General features: G+C 50.4%; 3 protein-coding genes across 4 annotated transcripts in view; 2 read left to right on the top strand and 1 right to left on the bottom strand.

The window, feature by feature from the left end:
• The first annotated feature begins 1,159 nt into the window (after nucleotides 1-1,159).
• b9d1 (B9 protein domain 1) lies at nucleotides 1,160-4,033 on the top strand. Its single transcript, XM_047015202.1, has 7 exons — nucleotides 1,160-1,399; nucleotides 1,612-1,680; nucleotides 1,792-1,903; nucleotides 1,989-2,085; nucleotides 2,165-2,227; nucleotides 2,368-2,435; nucleotides 2,538-4,033. The coding sequence occupies exons 1-7, from the start codon at nucleotides 1,337-1,339 to the stop codon at nucleotides 2,693-2,695; spliced, it is 630 nt and encodes a 209-aa protein (XP_046871158.1). The 5' UTR covers nucleotides 1,160-1,336; the 3' UTR covers nucleotides 2,696-4,033.
• Nucleotides 3,084-15,800, bottom strand: epn2 (epsin 2). 2 transcript variants are annotated; one of them, XM_047015199.1, is made up of 10 exons: nucleotides 15,511-15,796; nucleotides 12,613-13,290; nucleotides 12,274-12,434; nucleotides 10,226-10,338; nucleotides 9,651-9,764; nucleotides 8,801-8,903; nucleotides 8,321-8,461; nucleotides 8,190-8,219; nucleotides 6,765-6,980; nucleotides 3,084-6,081 (listed from the first exon to the last, which is right to left on the bottom strand). In XM_047015199.1, exons 2-10 carry the CDS (start codon nucleotides 13,041-13,043, stop codon nucleotides 5,774-5,776), a joined length of 1,617 nt encoding a protein of 538 aa, XP_046871155.1. In that variant the 5' UTR covers nucleotides 13,044-13,290; nucleotides 15,511-15,796; the 3' UTR covers nucleotides 3,084-5,773. The 2 variants fall into 2 exon arrangements, with proteins under 2 accessions (XP_046871155.1, XP_046871156.1); XM_047015200.1 differs by lacking the exon at nucleotides 8,190-8,219 and having other exon boundaries at nucleotides 15,511-15,800.
• A 5,377-nt stretch (nucleotides 15,801-21,177) lies between these two features.
• Nucleotides 21,178-23,162, top strand: part of LOC124463466 (GRB2-related adapter protein-like) — a 7,165-nt gene continuing 5,180 nt past the window's right edge. Inside the window, exon 1 of the mRNA XM_047015196.1 lies at nucleotides 21,178-21,610. Within this exon, the coding sequence (XP_046871152.1) occupies nucleotides 21,458-21,610 (153 nt within the window). The 5' untranslated portion in view covers nucleotides 21,178-21,457. The remainder of the gene's footprint in view (nucleotides 21,611-23,162) is intronic.

Below are 23,162 nucleotides of genomic sequence, written 5' to 3'. Positions count from 1 at the left end.
CAAGCCGAGGGGCGAGGGTCTGGCCTAAACCATGCAACGCAATCTGGATCACGACGAACATTTTGACACCGACACTGCCTTTGTCGTGCAAAAAGGTAGGGGTGAGAATACAGTGTTTCCCACAGATTAGAAAGCTATATGTGGCGGGGGGGGGGGGGGGTGTTGTTTCATGTCAGACCGGGGGGGGGGGTCGAAATAATTCACAAAATCAATCAACAACAACAAACAAATAATTTCTGCATATGCAGGTAGCGACGCTGCATACAGGGTGCTAAATAACTATTTAACTGGTCGGCTCCATGACGCCGGGTAAGTAGCTAGCTCTTGAAACTTCTCACCAAAACAACGAAGGGGAACCTTCGATTAAGACATGTCCGTCGGTACCTAGCGAAAAGTAGCCTCAACTTTCCTAGACCTTTAGCTACGGCACTAATGCTGAAGGCTCGCTGATGTAGCTGTCGGTCTCACTAGAACGGCGTATGCATCGTTGCTAACGTGTGCTGACGTAGTGACTGTGTGTGTATGTGAGAAAGACGCGTGCGTGAAAGAGACGGAGGGAGAGCAGGGAAAGGAAATGCAGCTGAACGAATACGCTGCGTGTTTTTACCTAAATAGCGATAAAAAAAAATGTTTACGAAACGCAATGTGTGGCGGCCGGTGTTGATTCTGTGGCGCACCGCCACAAATTAGTCTATGTGTGGGAAACACTGGAATAATAAAAGTTCATTCCAGTCTCTCTCCGTATCTTTGTCTATCTTCAAAACAGACAAACACCACAGTACTTTAAATAGGTTGCCGTCCAGTGGGATTCTGACTCTAAATCAAAAGCGGTCATTTGGCAGAGAGGGAAGGAGGGAGGGAGGGAGGGAGGGAGGGAAGGTCAGTGAGAGCCCAGAGGTCTGGTTTTGTCAGAGATGGCTGACAGGTCAGATTCAAAGACCAGGGGAGACCTGCCAGGGAGGAAGGAAAAGACAAAGGGGATGAGGTTATATCTACTATTTGCAGAACCCACTAAATAGAGTACAGATATCTTCAGTCGGTTTAGAAATGTAATATCAGACTGTGTTTTTTCGCATCCATTTCTTAGCTCATGGCCACCCCCTACTGGAAAAACAATGATCAAAAGTGTTAATGCCCGTGAATTGTTTGGTCCTTACAACGACTCGTAGATACTGCGTCCTGGCAACGGGCAAGAGCATTAGAGACGCTAGCTAGCAAGCTAGCGCAATAATTAGCCTGTTAGCTCTATATCAGGAGAACAGTAAGTCGAAATTGGATTAAACTACCTCTTCGATCGCAATACCTTTTGGTGTGAAGGATATACTGTGACGCGGAGATGGCTATAAATAACCCATCGGTGTTTCTACTTATGATCAACGGACAAATTGAAGGAGCGAATGTGAGTGGCACTTGCGAGTCAGTGTTTGTCCTGTAGCTGGAGCTACCAGTATAGCAGCATACACATGGTACTATCTAACTGAACGGTCTTAGTTTGCCAGTTAGCTAAGACATTACAACATTTAAACACAATGTAGCCAAATGACTTGCGTTGACTTGATCACCAGTTAGCTATACAGGGTAACGTCATCTTGTCTGTGGTTTGTCTATAAGTTTCCAGAGTATGACGACCTGTATTGCAAATACTGCTTCGTCTACGGACACGACTGGGCTCCCACATCTGTGAGTATCTGCAGCAGACTGGACTAAGACTGTGTCAATATCATCATAAGCGGAGGCAGGATCAGCGCTCTCTCTCCCTCGTCAACCTCTCCAACTCCTCTCTCTCTGTAGGGCTTAGAAGAGGGCATTTCTCAGATCACCTCTAAAGGGAGAGAATCTCCTCACAGGCTGGTGTGGAACTTCCCTCTGGAGATTACCTTCAAGAGCACCAACCCCTTTGGCTGTGAGGAACACACTCAATCTCCTCTCTCATGTTTCTTTCCTCCGAACACATGTTGAAGGTGTGTTTGTGTGTGCTTGTGCTGCAGGGCCTCAGGTGGTGGTGAGCGTGTACGGACCTGATGTGTTTGGTAATGACGTGGTGAGAGGTTACGGAGCCATGCACATCCCGTTCACACCAGGACAGTCAGTATCTCCTGCTCCCCATCTGTCCCCTCCCCCCCCTCCTCCTCAGCCTCTAACTCATCTCTCCCATCTCTCTCAGACACACAAGAACCATCCCCATGTTTGTTCCTGAGTCTACATCCAGGCTACAGAAATTCACTAGGTAAGCTAGCTGACTGTTCCTGTGTCTGACTGTGTTCCTGTGTCTGACTGTGTTCCTGTGTCTGACTGTGTTCCTGTGTCTGACTGTGTTCCTGTGTCTGACTGTGTTCCTGTGTCTGACTGTGTTCCTATGTTCACCAGCTGGCTGCTGGGAAGACGTCCAGAGTACACAGATCCTAAGGTGGTGGCGCAGGGGGAGGGACGAGAAGGTGTGTAGGATGTGTGCACTTGTGTAGTTTGTGTACGGGATTATCTGTGTCTGTGTGTTGAAACTGCTAATCAGTGCGGTATAACTGATCTCTCTCTCTCAGTGACCAGGGTTCGCTCGCAGGGTTTCGTCACGCTGTCGTTCAACATCATCACCAAAGACATGAAGAGACTGGGCTATGACACAACACCCACAGATGGTGCGCACACACACACGGCTTCAGCAACACTGGCAGCGGGAGAGCAGCTGTACAGCCAGTGATGTACAAGACACACACTGCGAAGGATGGTGACTGGAACAGGCCTTCACACCCACAGGCATGGACACACTCCAAGAGTGACTCACTAACACTTCAATAAGGAACTATGGATACGTGTCGAGAACAAGTCAGACGAGGTTTGATGTATGTATGTATGCAGGTCTGCTAGTGGATCAGGCTGATCCTGAGGAGAACTCTAGCTGACTATCCATGGTGTGCTTGCTACAGGGGAGTTTTGTATATTTATAATACATCGGTACTGTAATTCATGCCAGGGTTTCCTGTGATGTCCTTGGTGAGTGGTACTGGAGACCACTGTGACCACTGTGCTCCAGAAATGCTCACTGTGACCACTGTGCTCCAGAAATGCTCACACTTGAATACCACAGCTGAAGTCAGACTTTTTATTTGGATGTTTTGCAGCTAGTTCGTTGTGTGACTTGCTGCAGTTTTAGAGGGTGTTAAAATACCACACTGTGACTCTCCTACAAAAAACCAGTACACAGATAAGGTACAGAACATTATGTTACAATAGTACAAATGATAAATTATATTATACAGTTATAATGCCAAAGAGTTGAGCACATATCCATCAGAAAGCAGGCTGCTCCTGAGGTTATGGTAAATATACAGACAGACTGGACCATGAACGCTCATACAGACATGTTTATGCTCAAGTACACAATGTTAGTCCTCCATGATAAACCCTATCAAAGCACTGTGACAGAGGAGCTACTTAGCACACACTGAGATATGTTCCAGAAGACTCTTCGGCAAAACTAAACGCACAACCACAAGCGTTAAGTATATATTTTTTTAAATCAAATGATTTGTAAGGTTTGCATATTTAAATGTTGCTTAACGGTGTGTGGTCTGAGGAGCATCACCCTGGCCTGAGAGGTGAGGGCTTTCTGCTGGGGCTGGCCTCTTGGCCGTAGCACCACAGCTGACCAGGAGAGGGCGCTAGCTCACCCAGAGAAAACCATGGGAACCCTTCACACAGTGATTTCTGAACAGGGAAGTAAAATAAGACCAAAACTGGATCCTAGGGCAGGGATTGATGGAGAGTTTCTACATGTTAGGGTAATAAGAATAACAATGTTTACAAAGAATAAAATAACTAATTAGAAATCACAGACTTCCTGTGACTTTGGTAACAACTGAAGAGAAAGAGGCTTGTGCTTATAGAGTAGTACTATATAACCACAGAGGAAGAGAGACATACACAGGGTGATGGGGAGATAGAGAGACAGCGTTTGAGAAGAGTGATACATGGCTTAGCTAGTATACAGCCCTGAAACAGGAAGGCTCGACTATGGACTCTACATCTAGGAGGAAAATAAAACATAACTAATAAACATGAAGTAAAGACAATAAGACATGGCAGCTCTGCTGTCCTGCATGTGTGATCTACTGTTGCTTAGAATCACGTCATCCAACCACCATCCCTGTGTGTGTCCCTGTGTGTACACACCTGTCTTTAGGATCTGTGTGTGTTTGATGGCTAGTGAACTTGCAGGCAGATTAGCCAACGTAACGTGAATCCACTTGGGGCCCAGATCTGTCCCACGATGCAGTGGGCTGATCACACCTCGTGAACACTCAAGATCTCACAACCAGCATCGGCAATGTGTGGAAACATGCACACACTGCCTGAATGTTCCTCCACCCTCTAGGAAATACTGCTCTATGGAGATAAAGAGAGGTGGGGCAGAGAGAGGAAGAGAGAGAGAGAGGCCTATAGTACCAGTAGATATCAGCTCAAGGTCTCCTCTACTGGGCTAGCTCTGGCAGGTTTGTTAAAGAACACTTGAAGGCTACAAACAGCTAGACACACGCACGCACACACACACACGGGCAGAGACAGACATCAAGAAAAATGAGCAGATATTACTGAAGTATACATGATCATGGTTATTCAAACAACAGTAAGATTCCAACCTGATGTGAAGTCATCAGCAAGGCCTACATGAACACCTCTGGACAGGAGGCAGGTCCTCTGTGGTGCTCCTCCTTGCCACATCCTGCCCTTTGACCCAGTAGAACCCCCCCCCCTCCCCACAGCCCCTGGCCTGTATAGCCTGGAGAGGAGGGCAGGAACATGTGTGACACCACAGGGTCTGGAGTGAGGGACTGAGATGAGTTGTATCACTAAGCTGGGTTTAGATAAACGCCCCCGTGTTCAATACTGATCAGGGGTGATTGGGGAGGGGCAGTTCCCACAATGCCTCTGTGCTCCCCTCAGTCACAGCTAGCCAGGAAGCAGGCAGGCAGGCAGAGAGTCCTCCCCGACACACCCAGATGGCAGGTCTTCCTCACAGTGATGTCAAGTTTACAGTTCTTGTGGTTGTTGACCTCTGGGGGGGTCAGAGTTCATGTGGAGGGTCGGAGAGTGTCAGACCTAGGCAGTGACCTCAGAGAGCTGGGAGCAGTACCGGGGGTCACGACCTTGCTCTCTCTCCGGCTAAGGACCAGCGGTGAGCCAACAGTCACAGAAAGAAATGCATATGCAAAATCCCTGCTTAATAACACACACACAGTCAGCTGTAACACACACAGACATACCTAACTGTAACCTCCTCCACATAGTCCTACACACACACAGTCTAAACTGAAGCCCACTGGAATACACACAGTGTATAAGCACCGACACACACTGGCATACACACATACACACACAGCTGGCTGGGGTTATAAAAAGGTTAGCTTAGAGTAAATACATAACCTGCTCCCAGACAGACAAGGGTTAGTAGATGAATGAGCTCTGCAGCTCTCATGCTCCCTGGGGATGGGGGGGCCTGGGTGGAGGAGAGAGACAGAGAGAGACAGAGAAAGAAGAGGAGGTGGAGGAGAGACAGTTCTCTCTCTGCTCATATAAAAACTGTAAACACCACTGCTAGTCCATCAAGTCTCTGGAGAGTGACACTGTATGAGGGCGCAGGTGACTGGGCAGCTTGTAGGGCAGAGACAGGAGGGGAGGGGGCGGTGTGGAGGACTTGTGTCACCCTCCCTCACCTCACAGCAGGAAGGGGTTTGCCCTCCCCCACCTCACAGCAGGAAGGGGTTTGCCCTCCCCCACCTCACAGCAGGAAGGGGTTGGTGGTTCCGGGCGGCTGGGCTCCCTGGGGGCCCAGGCTGCTGCTCATGAGGGGCTGGGGCATGGACATGGAGGCAGGGAGGGCCCCTGGCACCCCCACACCTGGCATCATGCGGCCCCCCACAGGCACCATGCTGATGGGCTGGGGGGGCAGGGAGGACAGGGCCAGGGGCTCCGCCATGCTTCCAAAGCCCAGGGGCATGGGGCTGACGCGCAGCTGGTTGAGGGTGGGGGGGACTGGCTGGCTGAGCTGGAAGGGATTGGCCTGGGCGGCCGGCGCCGGAGCGGAGCCTGTGGAGAGGAGGCAGGGTTAGACAGAGTGGAGGGTCACGGTTGTCTGGCTGGGAGTTCCTACTAACCCTAACCCTGCTGTGTCTGCTAGTCTGGCTGGGAGTTCCTACCAACCCTACTGTGTCTGCTAGTCTGGCTGGGAGTTCCTGCAGTGTCTGCTAGTCTGGCTGGGAGTTCCTGCTGTGTCTGCTAGCCTAGCTGGGAGTTCCTGCTGTGTCTGCTAGTCTGTCTGGGAGTTCCTGCAGTGTCTGCTAGTCTGGCTGGGAGTTCCTGCAGTGTCTGCTAGTCTGGCTGGGAGTTCCTGCTGTGTCTGCTAGCCTAGCTGGGAGTTCCTGCTGTGTCTGCTAGTCTGGCTGGGAGTTCCTGCTGTGTCTGCTAGTCTGGCTGGGAGTTCCTGTTGTGTCTGCTAGTCTGGCTGGGAGTTCCTGCTGTGTCTGCTAGTCTGGCTGGGAGTTCCTGCAGTGTCTGCTAGTCTGGCTGGGAGTTCCTGCAGTGTCTGCTAGTCTGGCTGGGAGTTCCTGCTGTGTCTGCTAGTCTGGCTCAAGCTTCCAGTGTCACGTCCACCAGACCCAGACAGCAGCAAGGCTAAACACACACTGTGTTCATCAGACACACACTGATACAGAAGTTAAGGGCATGCAGTGCCAGGTGTGATACAAGGAGCCAGGCTGTGAGATGTGTACCTGCGGAGGCCAGGAAGGGGTTGACGGTCGGGGCTGGCTGGGGGGGCTTGCAGATCAGGGAATCCAGGTTGACCAGGGCAGCGTTGGGCCCCAGGAAGGACTCAGGGGTCTTGCGTGTGGCGTTGCTGCTGGGCAGGGGGTCAAACAGGTCCATACTGAGGCTGCCCCCTCCTCCTCCGCTGTGGGAGGGCAGGGATGACACACCTCCACCGTCACCTGGACCAACACACACACAGTCAAAACAATCACACTAGCTGATACAGACGGAATGGGCAGGTGGAGAGGGAAGGTGGAGTAGGGTTAGCAGAGGAGCACAGGTGTGTGACAGTGAGGACAGGTTAGAGACAGTGAGGACAGGTTAGAGACAGTGAGGACAGGTTAGTGACAGTGGGGACAGGTTAGAGACAGTGAGGACAGGTTAGAGACAGTGAGGACAGGTTAGAGACAGTGGGGACAGGTTAGAGACAGTGGGGACAGGTTAGAGACAGTGGGGACAGGTTAGAGACAGTGAGGACAGGTTAGAGACAGTGAGGACAGGTTAGAGACAGTGAGGACAGGTTAGAGACAGTGAGGACAGGTTAGTGACAGTGAGGACAGGTTAGAGACAGTGAGGACAGGTTAGAGACAGTGAGGACAGGTTAGAGACAGTGAGGACAGGTTAGTGACAGTGAGGACAGGTTAGTGACAGTGGGGACAGGTTAGTGACAGTGAGGACAGGTTAGAGACAGTGAGGACAGGTTAGTGACAGTGAGGACAGGTTAGAGACAGTGAGGACAGGTTAGAGACAGTGAGGACAGGTTAGAGACAGTGAGGACAGGTTAGAGACAGTGAGGACAGGTTAGTGACAGTGAGGACAAGTTAGAGACAGTGAGGACAGGTTAGTGACAGTGAGGACAGGTTAGAGACAGTGAGGACAGGTTAGTGACAGTGAGGACAGGTTAGAGACAGTGAGGACAGGTTAGAGACAGTGGGGACAGGTTAGAGACAGTGAGGACAGGTTAGAGACAGTGAGGACAGGTTAGTGACAGTGAGGACAGGTTAGAGACAGTGGGGACAGGTTAGAGACAGTGAGGACAGGTTAGTGACAGTGAGGACAGGTTAGTGACAGTGAGGACAGGTTAGAGACAGTGGGGACAGGTTAGTGACAGTGAGGACAGGTTAGAGACAGTGGGGACAGGTTAGTGACAGTGAGGACAGGTTAGAGACAGTGGGGACAGGTTAGAGACAGTGAGGACAGGTTAGAGACAGTGGGGACAGGTTAGTGACAGTGAGGACAGGTTAGAGACAGTGAGGACAGGTTAGAGACAGTGGGGACAGGTTAGTGACAGTGAGGACAGGTTAGTGACAGTGAGGACAGGTTAGAGACAGTGAGGACAGGTTAGAGACAGTGGGGACAGAGGATCTGGCTGTCCTCTGTAGACGTACCGTTAGACACACCGAACAGGTCTAAGCTACCTGTGAACGTCACACACACACCTGTGGGTTAGAGTCTGTTTACATTTATGAGAGGATATTGTGTGAGTGTTATGATATGCGTTTATGATGCGTGTGTGTACCTGTCCCTATATTGGAGTTCCAGGGGTCAGGGCCGGATGCAGAGTTGCTTCCCCAGGGATCACTGCTCTTCATGGGGGGAGCAGAGGAGGAGGAGGGGGGTCCCCAGGGGTCCACAGGTGCTGCAGGCTTGGGAGCTGCACCTGTAAGGAGGGGGAGGGCAGGGGATGGTGAGGGCAGTCCAGTCAAACACTTACTCAGTTAACACATTGTACAAGACACCACACGTTTTTCGATCCTTCAGCAATCCTCTAGATTTTCCTTTCTCCACCCCTCCCTCCCTCCGCCTGTCCCTCTCTCCGCCTGTCCCTCCCTCACCCCACCCCTCTTCAGTGTGGTTATGTCACAGAGCAGGTACAGCAGCATTCCTACTGAGAGGCCCAGTGCTGAGAGCTGCAGGTGACACAAACACAGCAAGTCACGCACCCCAGTTCCTGCACTCTACCACACACTATGTGTGTTGTGTGTGTGTGTGTGCGTACCGTAGGACTGCCAGGGGTCTGGAGCAGCTGCCCCTGCCCCCCAGGGCTCTGACCTGGACTCTCCCTCTGGAACATTCATCAGGTCCATGAGAGAAGATTGAGGCTGGACACCCAGCAGGGGGCAAGAGAGGGGGGGGGGGGGGGGGGGGGAGACAGGGAACAGATGGAGAGTGCAGAGAGGTAAAGTTAGCATCCAGCCAGACAGGTCTGTGACAATGTTACACAAGTTTCCTTAACTGCACTTTCAGCTGTAACCTGACCCCAACCCTAACCTGATCCACTTCATCAACCACATCATGATCTGAATCAGGTGTGCAGGAGGAGATCTCTCCAGGAGCAGGACTGAGCAGGCGTGGTCTAGCCTCGTGGTCTAGCCCCGAACTAGCTCCCAGGTGTCCCTGTTGACACTGTGAGCAGCATCACGCCTGGGACACACTGGGTACCTCGTCAGCATACTGACCAGATGTTAACCATCAGCACATCATCACCTCCTTCATCACACACCAAAAACCTTCGAAAAAACAGTACTACTTGTTTTTATTTATTTCTATGACATCATCGGAGGATATAATTAGAACAGAACAATTTGTGCACAAACACACAGCCAAGAGCAGCAGAGTGGGGGGATCGTGAGAGCTGTGGTTGCTTCCCTATACGGGCAGGGGGCGGGGCCTGGGGGCAGGGGGCGGGGCCTGGGGGCAGGGGGCGGGGCCTGGGGGCAGGGCCTGGGGGCAGGGCTCGGGGGCGGGGCCACCCTAATGATGGGAAACTGGTCTGACAGACGGGCGGGAAGCAGAGGGAAAATATCAGTCCTATTATGACTGAGTCAGTTTCCTCTGTGTGTGTGTACCTCCTTCTTCTTCTTGGCCAGTTTGGCAGAGCCAGGTTCAGTGGAAGGTCCTTTCTTGCTCTCCTCCAGAGCCATCTGTAGTCTCAGATCATCCCCCCGACGGATACGATCCTCCTGGGGAGAGAGAGCGAGAGAGAGGGAGGGGGGGGAGAGAGAGAGAGAGAGAGAGGGGGAGGGGGGGGGAGAGAGAGAGGGAGGGGGAGGGGGGAGAGAGAGAGAGAGAGAGGGAGGGGGAGGGGGGGGAGAGAGAGAGAGAGATAGAAAGAGAGAGGGAGGGGGGGGGGGAGAGAGAGAGAGAGGGGGAGGGGGGGGAGAGAGAGAGAGAGGGGGAGGGGGGGAGAAAGAGAGAGAGAGGGGGAGGGGGGGGAGAGAGAGAGAGAGAGAGAGAGGGGGGGGGGAGGGGGGGGGAGAGAGAGAGAGAGGGGGGGGAGGGGGGGGGAGAGAGAGAGAGAGAGAGATAGAGAGAGGGAGGGAGGGGGATTGAGGGAGAATGTATTCTTTGTTTTACATCCTTTCACTAAATATCTGATGGGACAGGAGCGTGTCTGTGTGTGTGTGTGTGTGAGTGTGTGTACCTGCTCTGCAGCCTCTCTGCTCATGGCTAGGGCCAGCTGCAGCTGCAGTTCCTCCTCCCCGCTGGTCTGGGGGCGGGCCTGCTCCAGCTCAGAGCCTGCTGCGGGAGACGTGGCTGGAACACACACACACACACACACTCAGCATCTCTCTGTCTGGGTGTTCCACTGGGAGAGGGTATGTCCATTGAACAAGAGGCGTAGGCGCTGTTTGTACGACATATGTACTGACTAACAGAGAGGGACAATCACCATGGTGTGTGTGTGTTTCATCATGTATACAGTTGATTTCCTGGAAACTGATAGTGTGTTGAAAATGGAAAATGTGACAGTGTTGGTTTCCATAGAAACCAAGGCGGGGGAGGAGATGACAGAGCATGATGACATCACAAGTCTGTGTTTCTGCCCTGCCCTCCTTCCTTCTGCTTTATGTTTCTCAATGCCATCGCCCCCCCCCCGCTCTCTCCCTCTCCCTCTCTCTCCCTCTCCCTCTCTCTCTCTCTCCTCCCCTCTGTGTGTCTCTCTCTCTATTGAGGTAGTCTCTCCCTTTGTGTCTCTTAATGCACATTTTAAAATAAAGGACTAGTGGAGACATGCTCCCACACAGATATCTGGAGACAGCAGGGAAAACACACACACACACACACACATTCACACATACAGGAGCCAACCAAAGAACAGAGAACCCAGACCCTTGCAGTAGCTGAGCCATCCTTCACTAAGCAGACAGAGATGATGACATAAGGAGCAGAGGTATGAGGTCAGAGGATGACTACATACAGAACAACCCCCAGCCCCAAACTCACAGCAGGGGAAACCTGATCAACTGCCCCAGACCAGCCTTCCTGGTTCTCTTCCTGCCCCCAGGTGCCCTGAACCCAGGTGCCCTGCCCCCAGTCGCCCCGCCCAGGAGACAGTGTTGGGTCAGTTGGAGGACATTCCAGCCTGTGTAGAGGTCACCCTGGTCCAGACACACAGCCTGGATGCCACACAGCCCAACCCCAGCCATCTCACAGCCCTGTCATCACCATCCTCCTCCTTTCATCCCTCATCTCTCTTCCTTTTGGAAGAAGCTAGCAGGCTACACCACAAATACACCACACAAGCCATTTCAGTCCCACTTCCCCCTAGATGGAAACAACCCCTGATGACTTCCATCCTGGAGGCCGACCCCCAGGGTGAACCTGATGTAGTCTCCTCCCCAGGGTTTAGAACCACTAAGTAGCGTTGGTCAGGGACTGACACCACTACAGGAAGAAGATGGTGTGAAGCTGATTTGGATCTCATGGCTGCCACAGCCATGGTTTGGCACTGGTTGGTTAACATTTGAGGAAATGACACACAAACACACACACTCTCTGAATAGCTTTAGTCAGTCTCTCAGCTGTTGGTTCATTCACACCCAGAGCGAACAATACCAGGAAGTTTCCACTGGAATCCTAAATATTCCCTTCAGAAACACCCTGAGCAAAACCTCAGTCCTGATGACTGTCAGAGCTTCATTCAAGACAGGTGAGGGTTAGGATGAGGGACAGGGATCACATTAATCACACAGACAGACACAGGACCAAAGAGCTTGGATTCAGTGACCTGAAGATTAAGGATTGGGTGGAAGAGAGGAAAGATCTCTCTCTCTCCCTCTCTCACTCCATCTCTCTCTCAGAGGAGTGCACAATTGAAACTTGAATACACCTTTCCTCTGTCACTGTCTCTGTGTCTCGTATCTGTCACTGTCTGTGTCTCTCTTGTATCTGTCCCGTCTATGCTGAAGGGAGGATCATGTTGCTCTCAGGAGAGCAGAAACAGATTCTTCTGTCATGTGGAAGAGGGGGTGAACTCTACATCCTCCAGGGCTGTGTGTGTGTCACAGCCTGTGCATGCCTCCAAAGCTCAGGAATGTGCCCCTACTGCAGGCTTGTACAGCACACAGCCCAGGGGAGGGGCTACACTCTAGTTCTAGGCCAAAGTTACACAAACTAGGGCAGAGGCATGAACAGAAGTCTGATGTGTGTGTGTGTGTGTGTAGTCCTGACTCCACAAAGTGTACTTACAGCCGTGGTAGGAAGCAGGCGAGCCCTCTGACTTGCCGTACTCCTCGGAGTAGGAGGTGGAGAGGTTGGGCTGGGACGAGCCCCTGCCAAAGCCCATCTGGGCAGCAGCTCCCGTGGTGGACACCTGGGCCATGCGCTCCTTGGTCTTCAACGCTTGGGACCTGGCACACACACACACACCAGGTCAGTGTATCAGTATACACTTTTTCCCGACACACACAGTATCATTAACACTGGGAGGACCTAACCCCAACTGTCTCACACAACACAAGAGTTTGGTCATAGCCCCCCCCCATCCCATCATAATCTCCTGGGGTGTGCAAGGCAGCCCCTCCTGACCTCTCTCCTTTGAGCCTGTCTTCATCCTTGAGGAGCACCACCAGCTGCTTGCTCTTCTCCCGGACGTTGATGCCCTGGTCCTTGCCGTCCCTGTCCACGTACTGGAAGTCCTTCAGTGTCTGGATGGCAAAGATGTTCTCCTTGCACTGCAGTGCCACGCGCTCTGAGCCCGTCTTCATCAGGTAGTCCAGCAGGGTCAGGGCCTTGTACACGTGGCGCCAGTTCTTGCCGTGGTCGTTGAGGCGTTTCCAGATCATGCTCATGATCTCAGAGAAGGCCACCACGTTGTAGGTCAGGTCGGCGATCTCCGACATCAGTGAGGACGAGGGGCCCCACGAGTCGTTGGAGGTGGCCTCGCGCACCTTCTTCTCGGCGTCAGAGTAGTTGTTGACCATGTTCTTCATCTGACGCCGGATAGTGGAGCTCGGCATGGCGGCAATGGTGATGGTTGACACACACTGGACAGACACGCTCTCTCACACAGGAGAGTTTGGCTCACACACTCTCAAGAAGGAAGTGTGTGTGTGGATAGAATGTTCTGTTTTGTGTGTGTGTGTGTTTGTGTGTGTTAGGAAGCCTCTCCAGCCCAGTGACGTGTTCCTGAGTCCTCTAGAACTGAGTCTGTTAAAACCATCTCCACACGCCAGGAGCTGGCAGCACACACAACCACGCCATCACCTAGAAACACGAGAGAGAGAGAGACAGAGAGAGAGAGAGAGAGAGAGAGAGAGAGAGAGAGAGAGAGAGAGAGAGAGAGAGAGAGAGAGAGAGAGGATGAGTCAGTTATGTGGCAGAGGAACACAACACAGTGACAGTAAATAAGAGTGAGGCCTACATAGAGGAAGGAAGAAGAGGCAACATTTCCACTGTAACAGCAGCCAGGGTTAGGGACACTTCAACACAATCCACCATCTGAGGAACTGGGCAGCTGTTTCTCTGTGAGGTGTCTGTCTGTTACCAGCATTGACTGTGGGAAGAGGGGATGCCTGTCATCTCTGATGGAAAGCTGTGATGAGGGTAGTCTGTCTGCCACCTCAGCACTCCTGACTTCCTGTAGCTCCCTTCCTGTAGATCCATGTGTGAGCTCCCCCTCACAGCTCTCCTCTGTACCACACACACACACACACACACACACGCACACACACAGCTGGGGAACCTACTAACCCCAGAGCCTTCACATGCCTTTCACAGGGCCATGACCTGGGTAGTGAGTGAGAGGCAGGGGGAGTGAGACGGGAGCAAAGCTGGGAGGAGAGAGGAGAGCTGTGGCAGTAACATGCAACCTGTGTGGGTACCTGACCCTAACCTGAAACCCAGACAGCGTGCACACACATGCCCTCCTGACGAGCTCTTCTTTAGGGGGTGGGTGGGTGTGTTTGGGTGTAAATATCTTGTAAAATGTTCACGGTAAAGCACCACTACTTTCATAAAGTTTTTAATGCAAGTACCCTACTTCTGAGTGTAGTAGTAGTGTGTATGTGTGTGTGTGTCAGCTGGGCTTCCTGCTTGGTGATGCTGAGGAATGGCAGCTGAAGGAATGGGGGTGAGGAGAAGGCAGGGGTGACGGGGGGTGTAGGGGGAGGTGGGGGGTAACAAAACAACTTGGCACATCCCGTAAATTCACTTTAAGGCTCTGAAATGTGACTCTAACTCCTCCCCCCTCTCCTCCCCCCTGCATCAGTGTGAATACCGCTCCAGCCTAATGACACATCTGCTGGTATAATCACCTATTCACACAGTAGACAAGAGGAAGAGAGAAACGCCTGTCTCCCCCCGGAACAACCCCCCCCCCCCCCCCCTTCCCTCCCTCCCTCTCCAGCCAAGGAAGCCTGCACACAGGCAGGGTCTGTGTAGTGTGCCTGTGTTACTAGGCCTCCTCCACAACTCTGGCTCTTATCAGAGCACCGGCCGTTTCTCCTCCAGACCAGCCATCTACAGGGCAGATCACACATTCACTGAAGCCGCGAGGCCATACACCCGCAAGACGACACCTACTATTACGTTCAGATTTAGCGTTTTTTTTTTACAGTTGTAACCCAGGCTCTGTTAGATATCTGGGGGTACATTTGTATGTCAATAGATTAATAACCTTGGATTTGTTCCTTGTCCACTATCGCTGAAGATGCCCAGAACATTGATCGTCAACTCATAACTTCTAATGTCCGGCTCAGCAAATTCTGAAGCCAACCACATAGTTTTAACTACCATGCAGCGTTTGGACAAACTAACCTATCTAGCTAACCACCAGTTGTGGTAATTGTATGCAACCAAAAAGTTTCATTGAACAGCTACTTGCTAACAACAGCAAATCACATTTTCAATCATCTTGCCCCGACATTTAACACTCTTACCGAAACTGAGGACATCGCGCTGTTTTGAACTTGCTAGCTACTGTTTGTGTGCTTCGTAGCTAGCTATGTCTTTATCTGGCATCGGCCAATTGATAATTATCTTGGCAGCGTTTTTGAAAACAATACCAAGAAGCGAACATTTCAAAACTTGTGGGTCTACCAATGCAAAGTTAACCAGCTAACTTTAGCTAGTATCGTTAGCTTGTTATCTACTAGCTAGCAAGTTGCTAGAATGAACTCAGCAAATGGTCCTTGATATCTAGTCTGCGCTTTTATAAGTCAAACCTGCAGTAGTAAACGTTAATCAAAATGACAAATACCAAATTACACTTTAACTAGACAGTTAAAATTCAGTTCAGGCAAATAGTTAGCTCAAGTGACACCAGAACACACAAAATGAGCCGTTGCTTACAATGGTCAGAGTAGCTAGCTGGCTAACAAAGCTATGTAGCTAACGTTGCTAGGGACTGTACTTGGTGGAGATGTCGCCGAAGAAGCATCGCAAGGAGTTTGGACTCCCCTCTAGGCAAAACAATGAGCGACTTACCATTCTTCTGAACTTGTTCGAGGTACAACTGGAATTCCAGGGATTTAAACCCATACGTTAAGGAAATAAATCACGTAAAACGCCAAGGATATTTCGAGAAACGACTTTTTTTTGTTGGATGAGGCTTCATACGCCTTCGCGTATTGTTGCTATGGTTAGCAAGCCAGCTAGCCTAGCACAAGCTTACACGTCTGCGCTTCCACTGGTCCCTGTGAGCCCCACTCAGCCCACAACATGGCGGGCCGAGTCTTCGCTCAGGGAGGGGGGCAGCGCAGGCGGGGAAGGGTGTGACCAAAGCAGTCTGACTCGCCTAGACACAAACCTCTGTCCTTCCCTTCTGAAGAATTTATTTACATGTTGAGCAATGGTGAGGGAACTTTTTTGATTTACCACAAAGAGATCATTGGAGTTATGCAGTCTTGTATTTCTATGTGGTGTGTTATGTATTTCCATTGAAGAAAGACGAACGGTCAAGTGGTGTTCATCATCAGGTTTCTGTGGATTCCTGCAAACTTTCCTATACAGTTTTTACAACTTCTTACCTTATCTGTCATCTGCTTTGTTTTTTTAGTAACCTGTAAAAGAAACAGCGGAAACTGGTTAAACAGGGAACAACTTCAGAAACAGGTCCTTTACACTTCATGTTGCCTCAATGATAAATCATCGCCAGGGGCGCAGCCAGGAATTTTGGGCCCCATGAACCCCCCCCCCCCCCCCTGTCAGTCAGGGGCCCTTAGAATCGTCCTAACTTTCCCCCCTATATGGCACCCCTGATCATGGCCAGTGACATAAGGCATACTGTTGAGCTATGGAACACTTCATTGACAATAAAGAATATTATGGCAAAGGAAACAATTAACACATTTTTATATGCACACTCACAGGACTTAGTAGGCCTAGTGTGGCTGTTTGATATGTTATTTGAGTGAGAGAGTGTGTATGTGTGACAGAGTGTGTATGTGTGACAGAGTGTGTATGTGTCAGCCCCAACCGTTGCTTACAGAACAGCATTCCACCAGTCCGGGGTTCAGAGCCCTGTGTCCGTGCCAGTGATAAATATAGCGTCTGGGAGGGTTTCAGACATTATCCACACAACCAGCCACTCCCGACCTACGTGCTCCTAAGCCTGGCCCATCCTGCACCACGTGTGCCCTCAGTCACACAGCCCAGGGGAGACGCTGCAGAGGTGACATTGGTGAGATGCAGATATCAAGACAGGAACCTAACCTGCACCGGTGCCTAAGACACCCAGTGAATCTGTAGAACAGACTTTGCCTTGGTCATTTAGCAAATGAGTTTGAGTTTGGTTGGGAGGAAGCAGATGATTAGGTCTGACAGGTTTATTAAAGGGAGGAGCAGATGGCATGAGGAGGAAGAAAAGGAGGGATTGAGACAGAGAATTTGTCAGTCTTCCTATGACATTGAAATAAGATCATTTATAATCATACAGTAATGATAATAATACAAATAAAATAATATTATTGTTAATAAAAAGCATTCTTCAGGAAACCCTTATACTACATTGTCAGGTACTATTTCAAGCTTGCAATACAGAGGATCATAGTACAAAACATGCTAAACAATACAATTATAGATGATAATATCATAGAAATACAGACTAAGTAAGATGAAAACTTCTAGAGCTGAAGTGCAAACATAATGAACGTGTCCAGTATGTAAAATACTGACAGCAGCCCTCCTGTCTGAGCAGACTGACAGCAGCCCTCCTGTCTGACTGACAGCAGCCCTCCTGTGTGAGCAGACTGACAGCAGCCCTCCTGTGTGAGCAGACTGACATCAGCCCTCCTGTCTGACTGACAGCAGCCTTCCTGTGTGACTGACAGCAGCCCTCCTGTCTGACTGACAGCAGCCTTCCTGTCTGACTGACAGCAGCCCTCCTGTCTGACTGACAGCAGCCCTCCTGTCTGACTGACAGCAGCCTTCCTGTGTGACTGACAGCAGCCCTCCTGTCTGACTGACAGCAGCCCTCCTGTCTGACTGACATCAGCCCTCCTGTGTGACTGACAGCAGCCCTCCTGTCTGACTGACAGCAGCCTTCCTGTCTGACTGACAGCAGCCTTCCTGTGTGACTGACAGCAGCCCTCCTGTCTGACTGACAGCAGCCCTCCTGTCTGACTGACAGCAGCCCTCCTGTCTGACTGACAGCAGCCCTCCTGTCTGAGCAGACTGACAGCAGCCTTCCTGTGTGACTGACAGCAGCCCTCCAGTCTGACTGACAGTAGCCCTCCTGTGTGGCTTCTCGGTCATGTTGTCTCTGCCTGTTGCATTAAGGAGCACAAGATTAGCCAAAGAAAGCTTAAGTCAAGCTGCTTTAGGCGTGTGTTTGTGAGTATGTGTGTGTGTTTGTGAGGGTGTGTTTGTGAGTGAGCATGTGCAGAAGCACAGAACATAGTCAGTATGTCCAATCTAATTATTGCCAAAGAAGGCTGCAGCAATGTACCCCCTCCACACACAAGAGGGCAGCAGAGGACAAGAAAGACCAAGTGTACATTGTTGGGTGTGAGAATGTGTGTGTGGAGGGGGGGTACACGTTAGTGGGTGAGAATGTTATTGTCTTTTAGTTGCTGAGTTTCCCGACAATCTTCAAGGAATCAGAAACATCCTGCCGCAAGATGACACAAGTCATGCAAAGACACAATTTGTACTTGGGATTAATATTTCCTGTTATTAAACTCTCTTTACCACAAAGTTGTTTGTGTGTAGGTGCACAGGCTCTTAGACTGAAACAGTATCTGGCATGTGAGGCTATGAGCAACTACCAACACATGAAGAATATATAGAAAATGACCCAAAGAGTTGAGGCCCTAGCTGGCTGGGCTGAGCTGAGGGAGGGAAGAACAAGGGAAGATCTGCAAGAGACAGAATAAGGAGAAGGAGAGGAAGAGAGAGAGAGACAGAATAAGTGGAGGAAGAGAGAGAGAGACAGAATAAGGAGAAGGAGAGGAAGAGAGAGAGAGACAGAATAAGGAGAAGGAGAGAGAGACAGTGAATGTATTTTTTTTACAGAGATTGGAAAAAGGTGAAATGGAGGGATGATAAAAAGAGAGAAGGTAGAGATCAAGACAGTGTGTGGACGAGAGAGAGATAGAGGGAGAGAGAGAGAAAGAAGGAGAGAGGGAGAGAGAGAGAGAGAGAGAGAGAGAGAGAGAGGGAGGGAGGGAGGGAGGGAGGGAGAAAGAGAGAGAGGGGGAGAGAGAGGGAGGGAAAGGGAGAGAGGGGGAGAGACAGAGGGGGAGAGAGAAAGAGAAGGAGGGCCAGAGAGTATGGCTTTATTGTAGCACGTATTTTTGCCCACCCGGTTGTTCCCCTGCCCACCCACATCCGCTGGGGTCTCTCTCTCTCTCACACACACACACAAACACACACACACACACACTTACCTACATGCACACAAGCAGACACAGTACAGCCGTGGCCAAAAGTATTGGAAGCAGCATACGTTTGGCTTTTGCAAAGCTTGCTGGGCATAAAATGACTGCTAACATAATTTCAGTAAGTCATATCATCAGCACAGGGGAAAGTGTGAACTAGTTTTAGCCAGATGAAATAACTCTATCATTCTGATTTTAAGAGCAGATTGTAAAAGAGAGGACTATTTGCATATATTGAAAATGTTTGCCCCAAAAAAGTTTTAACAAATATGAAATGTGCCTTATTGTATTCCAGTATTCTATAGAAACATGCGAAAACATTTTCCTCAAATACTGAACCAGCAAACTGCAAAACACAACATTTGTCATTGCCAAAACTTATGGCCACGACTGTACATACTAACATATAGGTGCTGTGCCAGTAATTGACATTTCATGTTTTTTGCCAAGCAGGTTGATGGGAGAGTGTGTAAACCTCTGATCAAGAAAAAATAATTCTCACGTCTACTTTTACTGCTTTTTGTTGACTTGTCCTTCCATGTATTTGCATGTTTATAATCACCTTCATGCAACACATGCAAGACACTGTTAGTCAGGAGAGGGTGTGGTGTGTGGAAAACTTAACCTTGCGAGGCCCTTTTGCTGGAAGCCAGAATCTGGAACGTTGTGTCAGGGTGTGTAGTCTCAGTGTCAGGGTTAGGGTTTAGGGGTGAGGGATGAGGGGTTAGGGGTCAGGGGTTAGGGGTTAGGGGTTAGGGGTTAGGAGTTAGGGGTTAGGGGGGAGGGTTTAGGGGTTAGGGGTGAGGGTTTAGGAGTTAGGGGTTAGGGGTGAGGGGTCAGGGGTCAGGGGTCAGGGGTTAGGGTTAGGAGTGAATGGTCGGGCCTGACTGGGATGGAAAAACAAACTTGTGTGTGTGTGTGTGTGTGTGTGTGTGTGTGGTGTGTGTGTGTGTGTGTGTATCGTGTCAGTATGACTGAACACACCTTGAGAGGGTTTCCTTTTGCATGTTGTGGTATCCGCAGTCCTCACTGGTCACTGGACCTTACACACTCACGACACCTCCAGTAAACGCTCAGGTTGGGCTGTCTCCTCTATGTTGCTTGTGTGAATCACATGACTCAGCTTCCTGTTCTGTCCTTCAGCATATCATGTGACCAGCTCACTGACTGATGGCTGATATCCTGGGAAGGGGGGCCAGTGTCTATGGCCAGTTCTGCTTTCAACCACACTCCTTGTTCCTCTGCCATTACTCACTGACTGCATCCTGTCGCTCAGGCTTCAGTTGTTCCATCTGGCTTAAAGAGAAACACTTCTCCTCTTTTCTTATGCTCCTCTGCTTCCTCTCCTGGTCCTCCTCCTCTTCCTCTCCTCCTCCTCCTCTTCCTCTCCTCCTCCTCCTCCTCTTCCTGCTTGTCTTGTGTCTCTGTGTTGTTATTGGAACCAGTGAAAAACAGTCCTGTGGTGACTGGCAGGTGTGTGTGTGTGTGTCTGGATGTGTGGTGTTTGGTAGGTGTGTGTGTGGTGATTGATATGTATAAGTTCAGTTTGCGAGTTTGCATGAATCACAGGCTCTCCAGAGCTCTGAAACTCTAGCTGTTCTACACACACACACACACACACACTCACGAGTAACAGATGATTATGGTGCCCCCGGCAGTATTCCACCTCAGGCAGAGAACCCCAGAGAGGGCTGCTGTGGAGCTGCTAGTGAACCCCAGAGAGGGCTGCTGTGGAGCTGCTAGTGAATCAAACTCCCTGCTTGGCACACCTGGATAAGCTCTAGGTGTGCTGGATTCATTTGTCCTTTTCCCATACGGGAACTTACAGAGAATTAATCCCAGTAGAAACGAGATGACCTAGATATGGCACTGTCGATCCCCACAAGTAGGAGAGAAATCACCCAACTGTTCATCCATGTGACAGTCCAGAAACATGAGACAAGGACAGATTCATATACACACATGTGAACATGCACACCAACACACACACACATCCAAAGTGCAGTCAGAGCTGGGCTGTGCAGAGTAGCCAGGCAGAGCTGGGCTGTGCAGGGTAGCCAGGCAGAGCTGGGCTGTGCAGGGTAGCCAGGCAGAGCATTGTTCTGGGTGGACAGAGTCGCCTGTAGCAGAGGAAGTTTCTGGCTGTGCGGCGCTGCTCTGAAGCCCCTCCCCTTTCCTGTTCAATAGAACGCTGCTCTCCCGTCTCTCAGCAACACACACTAACACACACACACATTCAAAGAAACACACTCCGCGCCACACAGACACACACACACAGGAACTGCCTCCCACTCACAGTCTCTCTCTCTCTCTCTCTCCCGCTCTCTCTCTTTCTCTCTCTCTCTCCCTCTATGACCGTATTGTAGCAAGAAGCCAGTCGTTTCTCTCTTCTCTAGCGGGTAGAGGTCTCCTCTCCTCCTCTCATCCTCCTCTTCTCTCCTTTATTACAGCTGCAGAAGAAGACTAACGTCTCTGTCCTAATCCTCCCACCTCTCCACCCCTCTGTCCCCCATCAGCGGGGGTTAGTGTGTGTGTGTGTGTGTTGGGGTCTCACCATGGAGGCAGTAGCTCTCTACACGTTTCGAGCCACAGAGAGAGATGAGCTCAGCTTCACCAAGGGAGACATACTCAAGGTAAGAGAGACACACCTGACACAAACACAATCGTATCTGGCACAAGACATAACACACACACACAACACACACATTAAGCACACATACACACACAATTCCACATGTCACAAACACACTCACACACAAACTTGACACACAAAAATGCTAATCCAGTAGACAGGGATTCAAAGTGGAGAGAGGGACTGGATGTGATACAGACTCAGTAGGTCTCTGAACACTCTGGTAATTATACCAATTATAAATCCTAACACATATTGTGAAGTCGACAGTATGGTTGTCTAAAGGGACATACTGTAGTAGCGACAATCTTGAATGTTAGATCCAGATTCAGTTGCGTATGTTATTACTGGGGTTAGACAAATTACACAGTACTGTGTATGGTCGGTAGATGTGTTCAATCCAAAGCACTGTAGGGGGGAGGGGGGTTGAATCTCTCCATCTCCAGTCCACAACTCTACCGCTGAGCTATCTCTTTCCCCCAAAACAGTTTTTAGTAGATTGGTCACCCTCTTGTAGTCATGTTATTGTCATTTTTCTTTTCTCTTTATCTCTTGCTATCTCTGTGTCTCTCTTTTGCTTTTTCTCTCTCTCTCTATGTCTCTCTCACACACACTCACAATCACTCACTCACAATCACTCACACATTATCTGGGTAGTGTACTGAAGCGTAGCAGTCATGCTGGACTGGCCCAGTGCTACTGAGTGGGCTATGAGCAGACAGACAGGAGTACTGAGTGGGCTATGAGCAGACAGACAGGAGGACTGAGTGGGCTATGAGCAGACAGACAGGAGGACTGAGTGGGCTATGAGCAGACAGACAGGAGTACTGAGTGGGCTATGAGCAGACAGACAGGAGGACTGAGTGGGCTATGAGCAGACAGACAGGAGGACTGAGTGGGCTATGAGCAGACAGACAGGAGGAGTGAGTGGGCTATGAGCAGACAGACAGGAGTACTGAGTGGGCTATGAGCAGACAGACAGGAGGACTGAGTGGGCTATGAGCAGACAGACAGGAGTACTGAGTGGGCTATGAGCAGACAGACAGGAGGACTGAGTGGGCTATGAGCAGACAGACAGGAGTACTGAGTGGGCTATGAGCAGACAGACAGGAGGACTGAGTGGGCTATGAGCAGACAGACAGGAGGAGTGAGTGGGCTATGAGCAGACAGACAGGAGGACTGAGTGGGCTATGAGCAGACAGACAGGAGTACTGAGTGGGCTATGAGCAGACAGACAGGAGGAGTGAGTGGGCTGTGAGTAGACAGACAGGAGTACTGAGTGGGCTATGAGCAGACAGACAGGAGTACTGAGTGGGCTATGAGCAGACAGACAGGAGTACTGAGTGGGCTATGAGCAGACAGACAGGAGGAGTGAGTGGGCTGTGAGCAGACAGACAGGAGGAGTCCACTCGTGCTCCTTGCTCTGGTGTGTGGGTGTCACAACCACAGAAAGAGCTTGTTGGTCTAATATATTGTTTTTACAACAAATGATGAATCAGTTCGCTGAAATGATTAACAGAGAAGCTGTATGATGGACATGAGTGATTTGTTCCAGAGCTGTTTATAGCTCGGAGCCCATTTGCTAGGGGATTATCACTAAATATGTATCTCTCTCAGCAACAACTCCC

This window comes from Hypomesus transpacificus, unplaced genomic scaffold, assembly GCF_021917145.1.
Source record: "Hypomesus transpacificus isolate Combined female unplaced genomic scaffold, fHypTra1 scaffold_283, whole genome shotgun sequence".
NCBI classification, from domain to species: domain Eukaryota; kingdom Metazoa; phylum Chordata; class Actinopteri; order Osmeriformes; family Osmeridae; genus Hypomesus; species Hypomesus transpacificus.
This window is presented reverse-complemented; position numbering and strand designations above follow the sequence as displayed.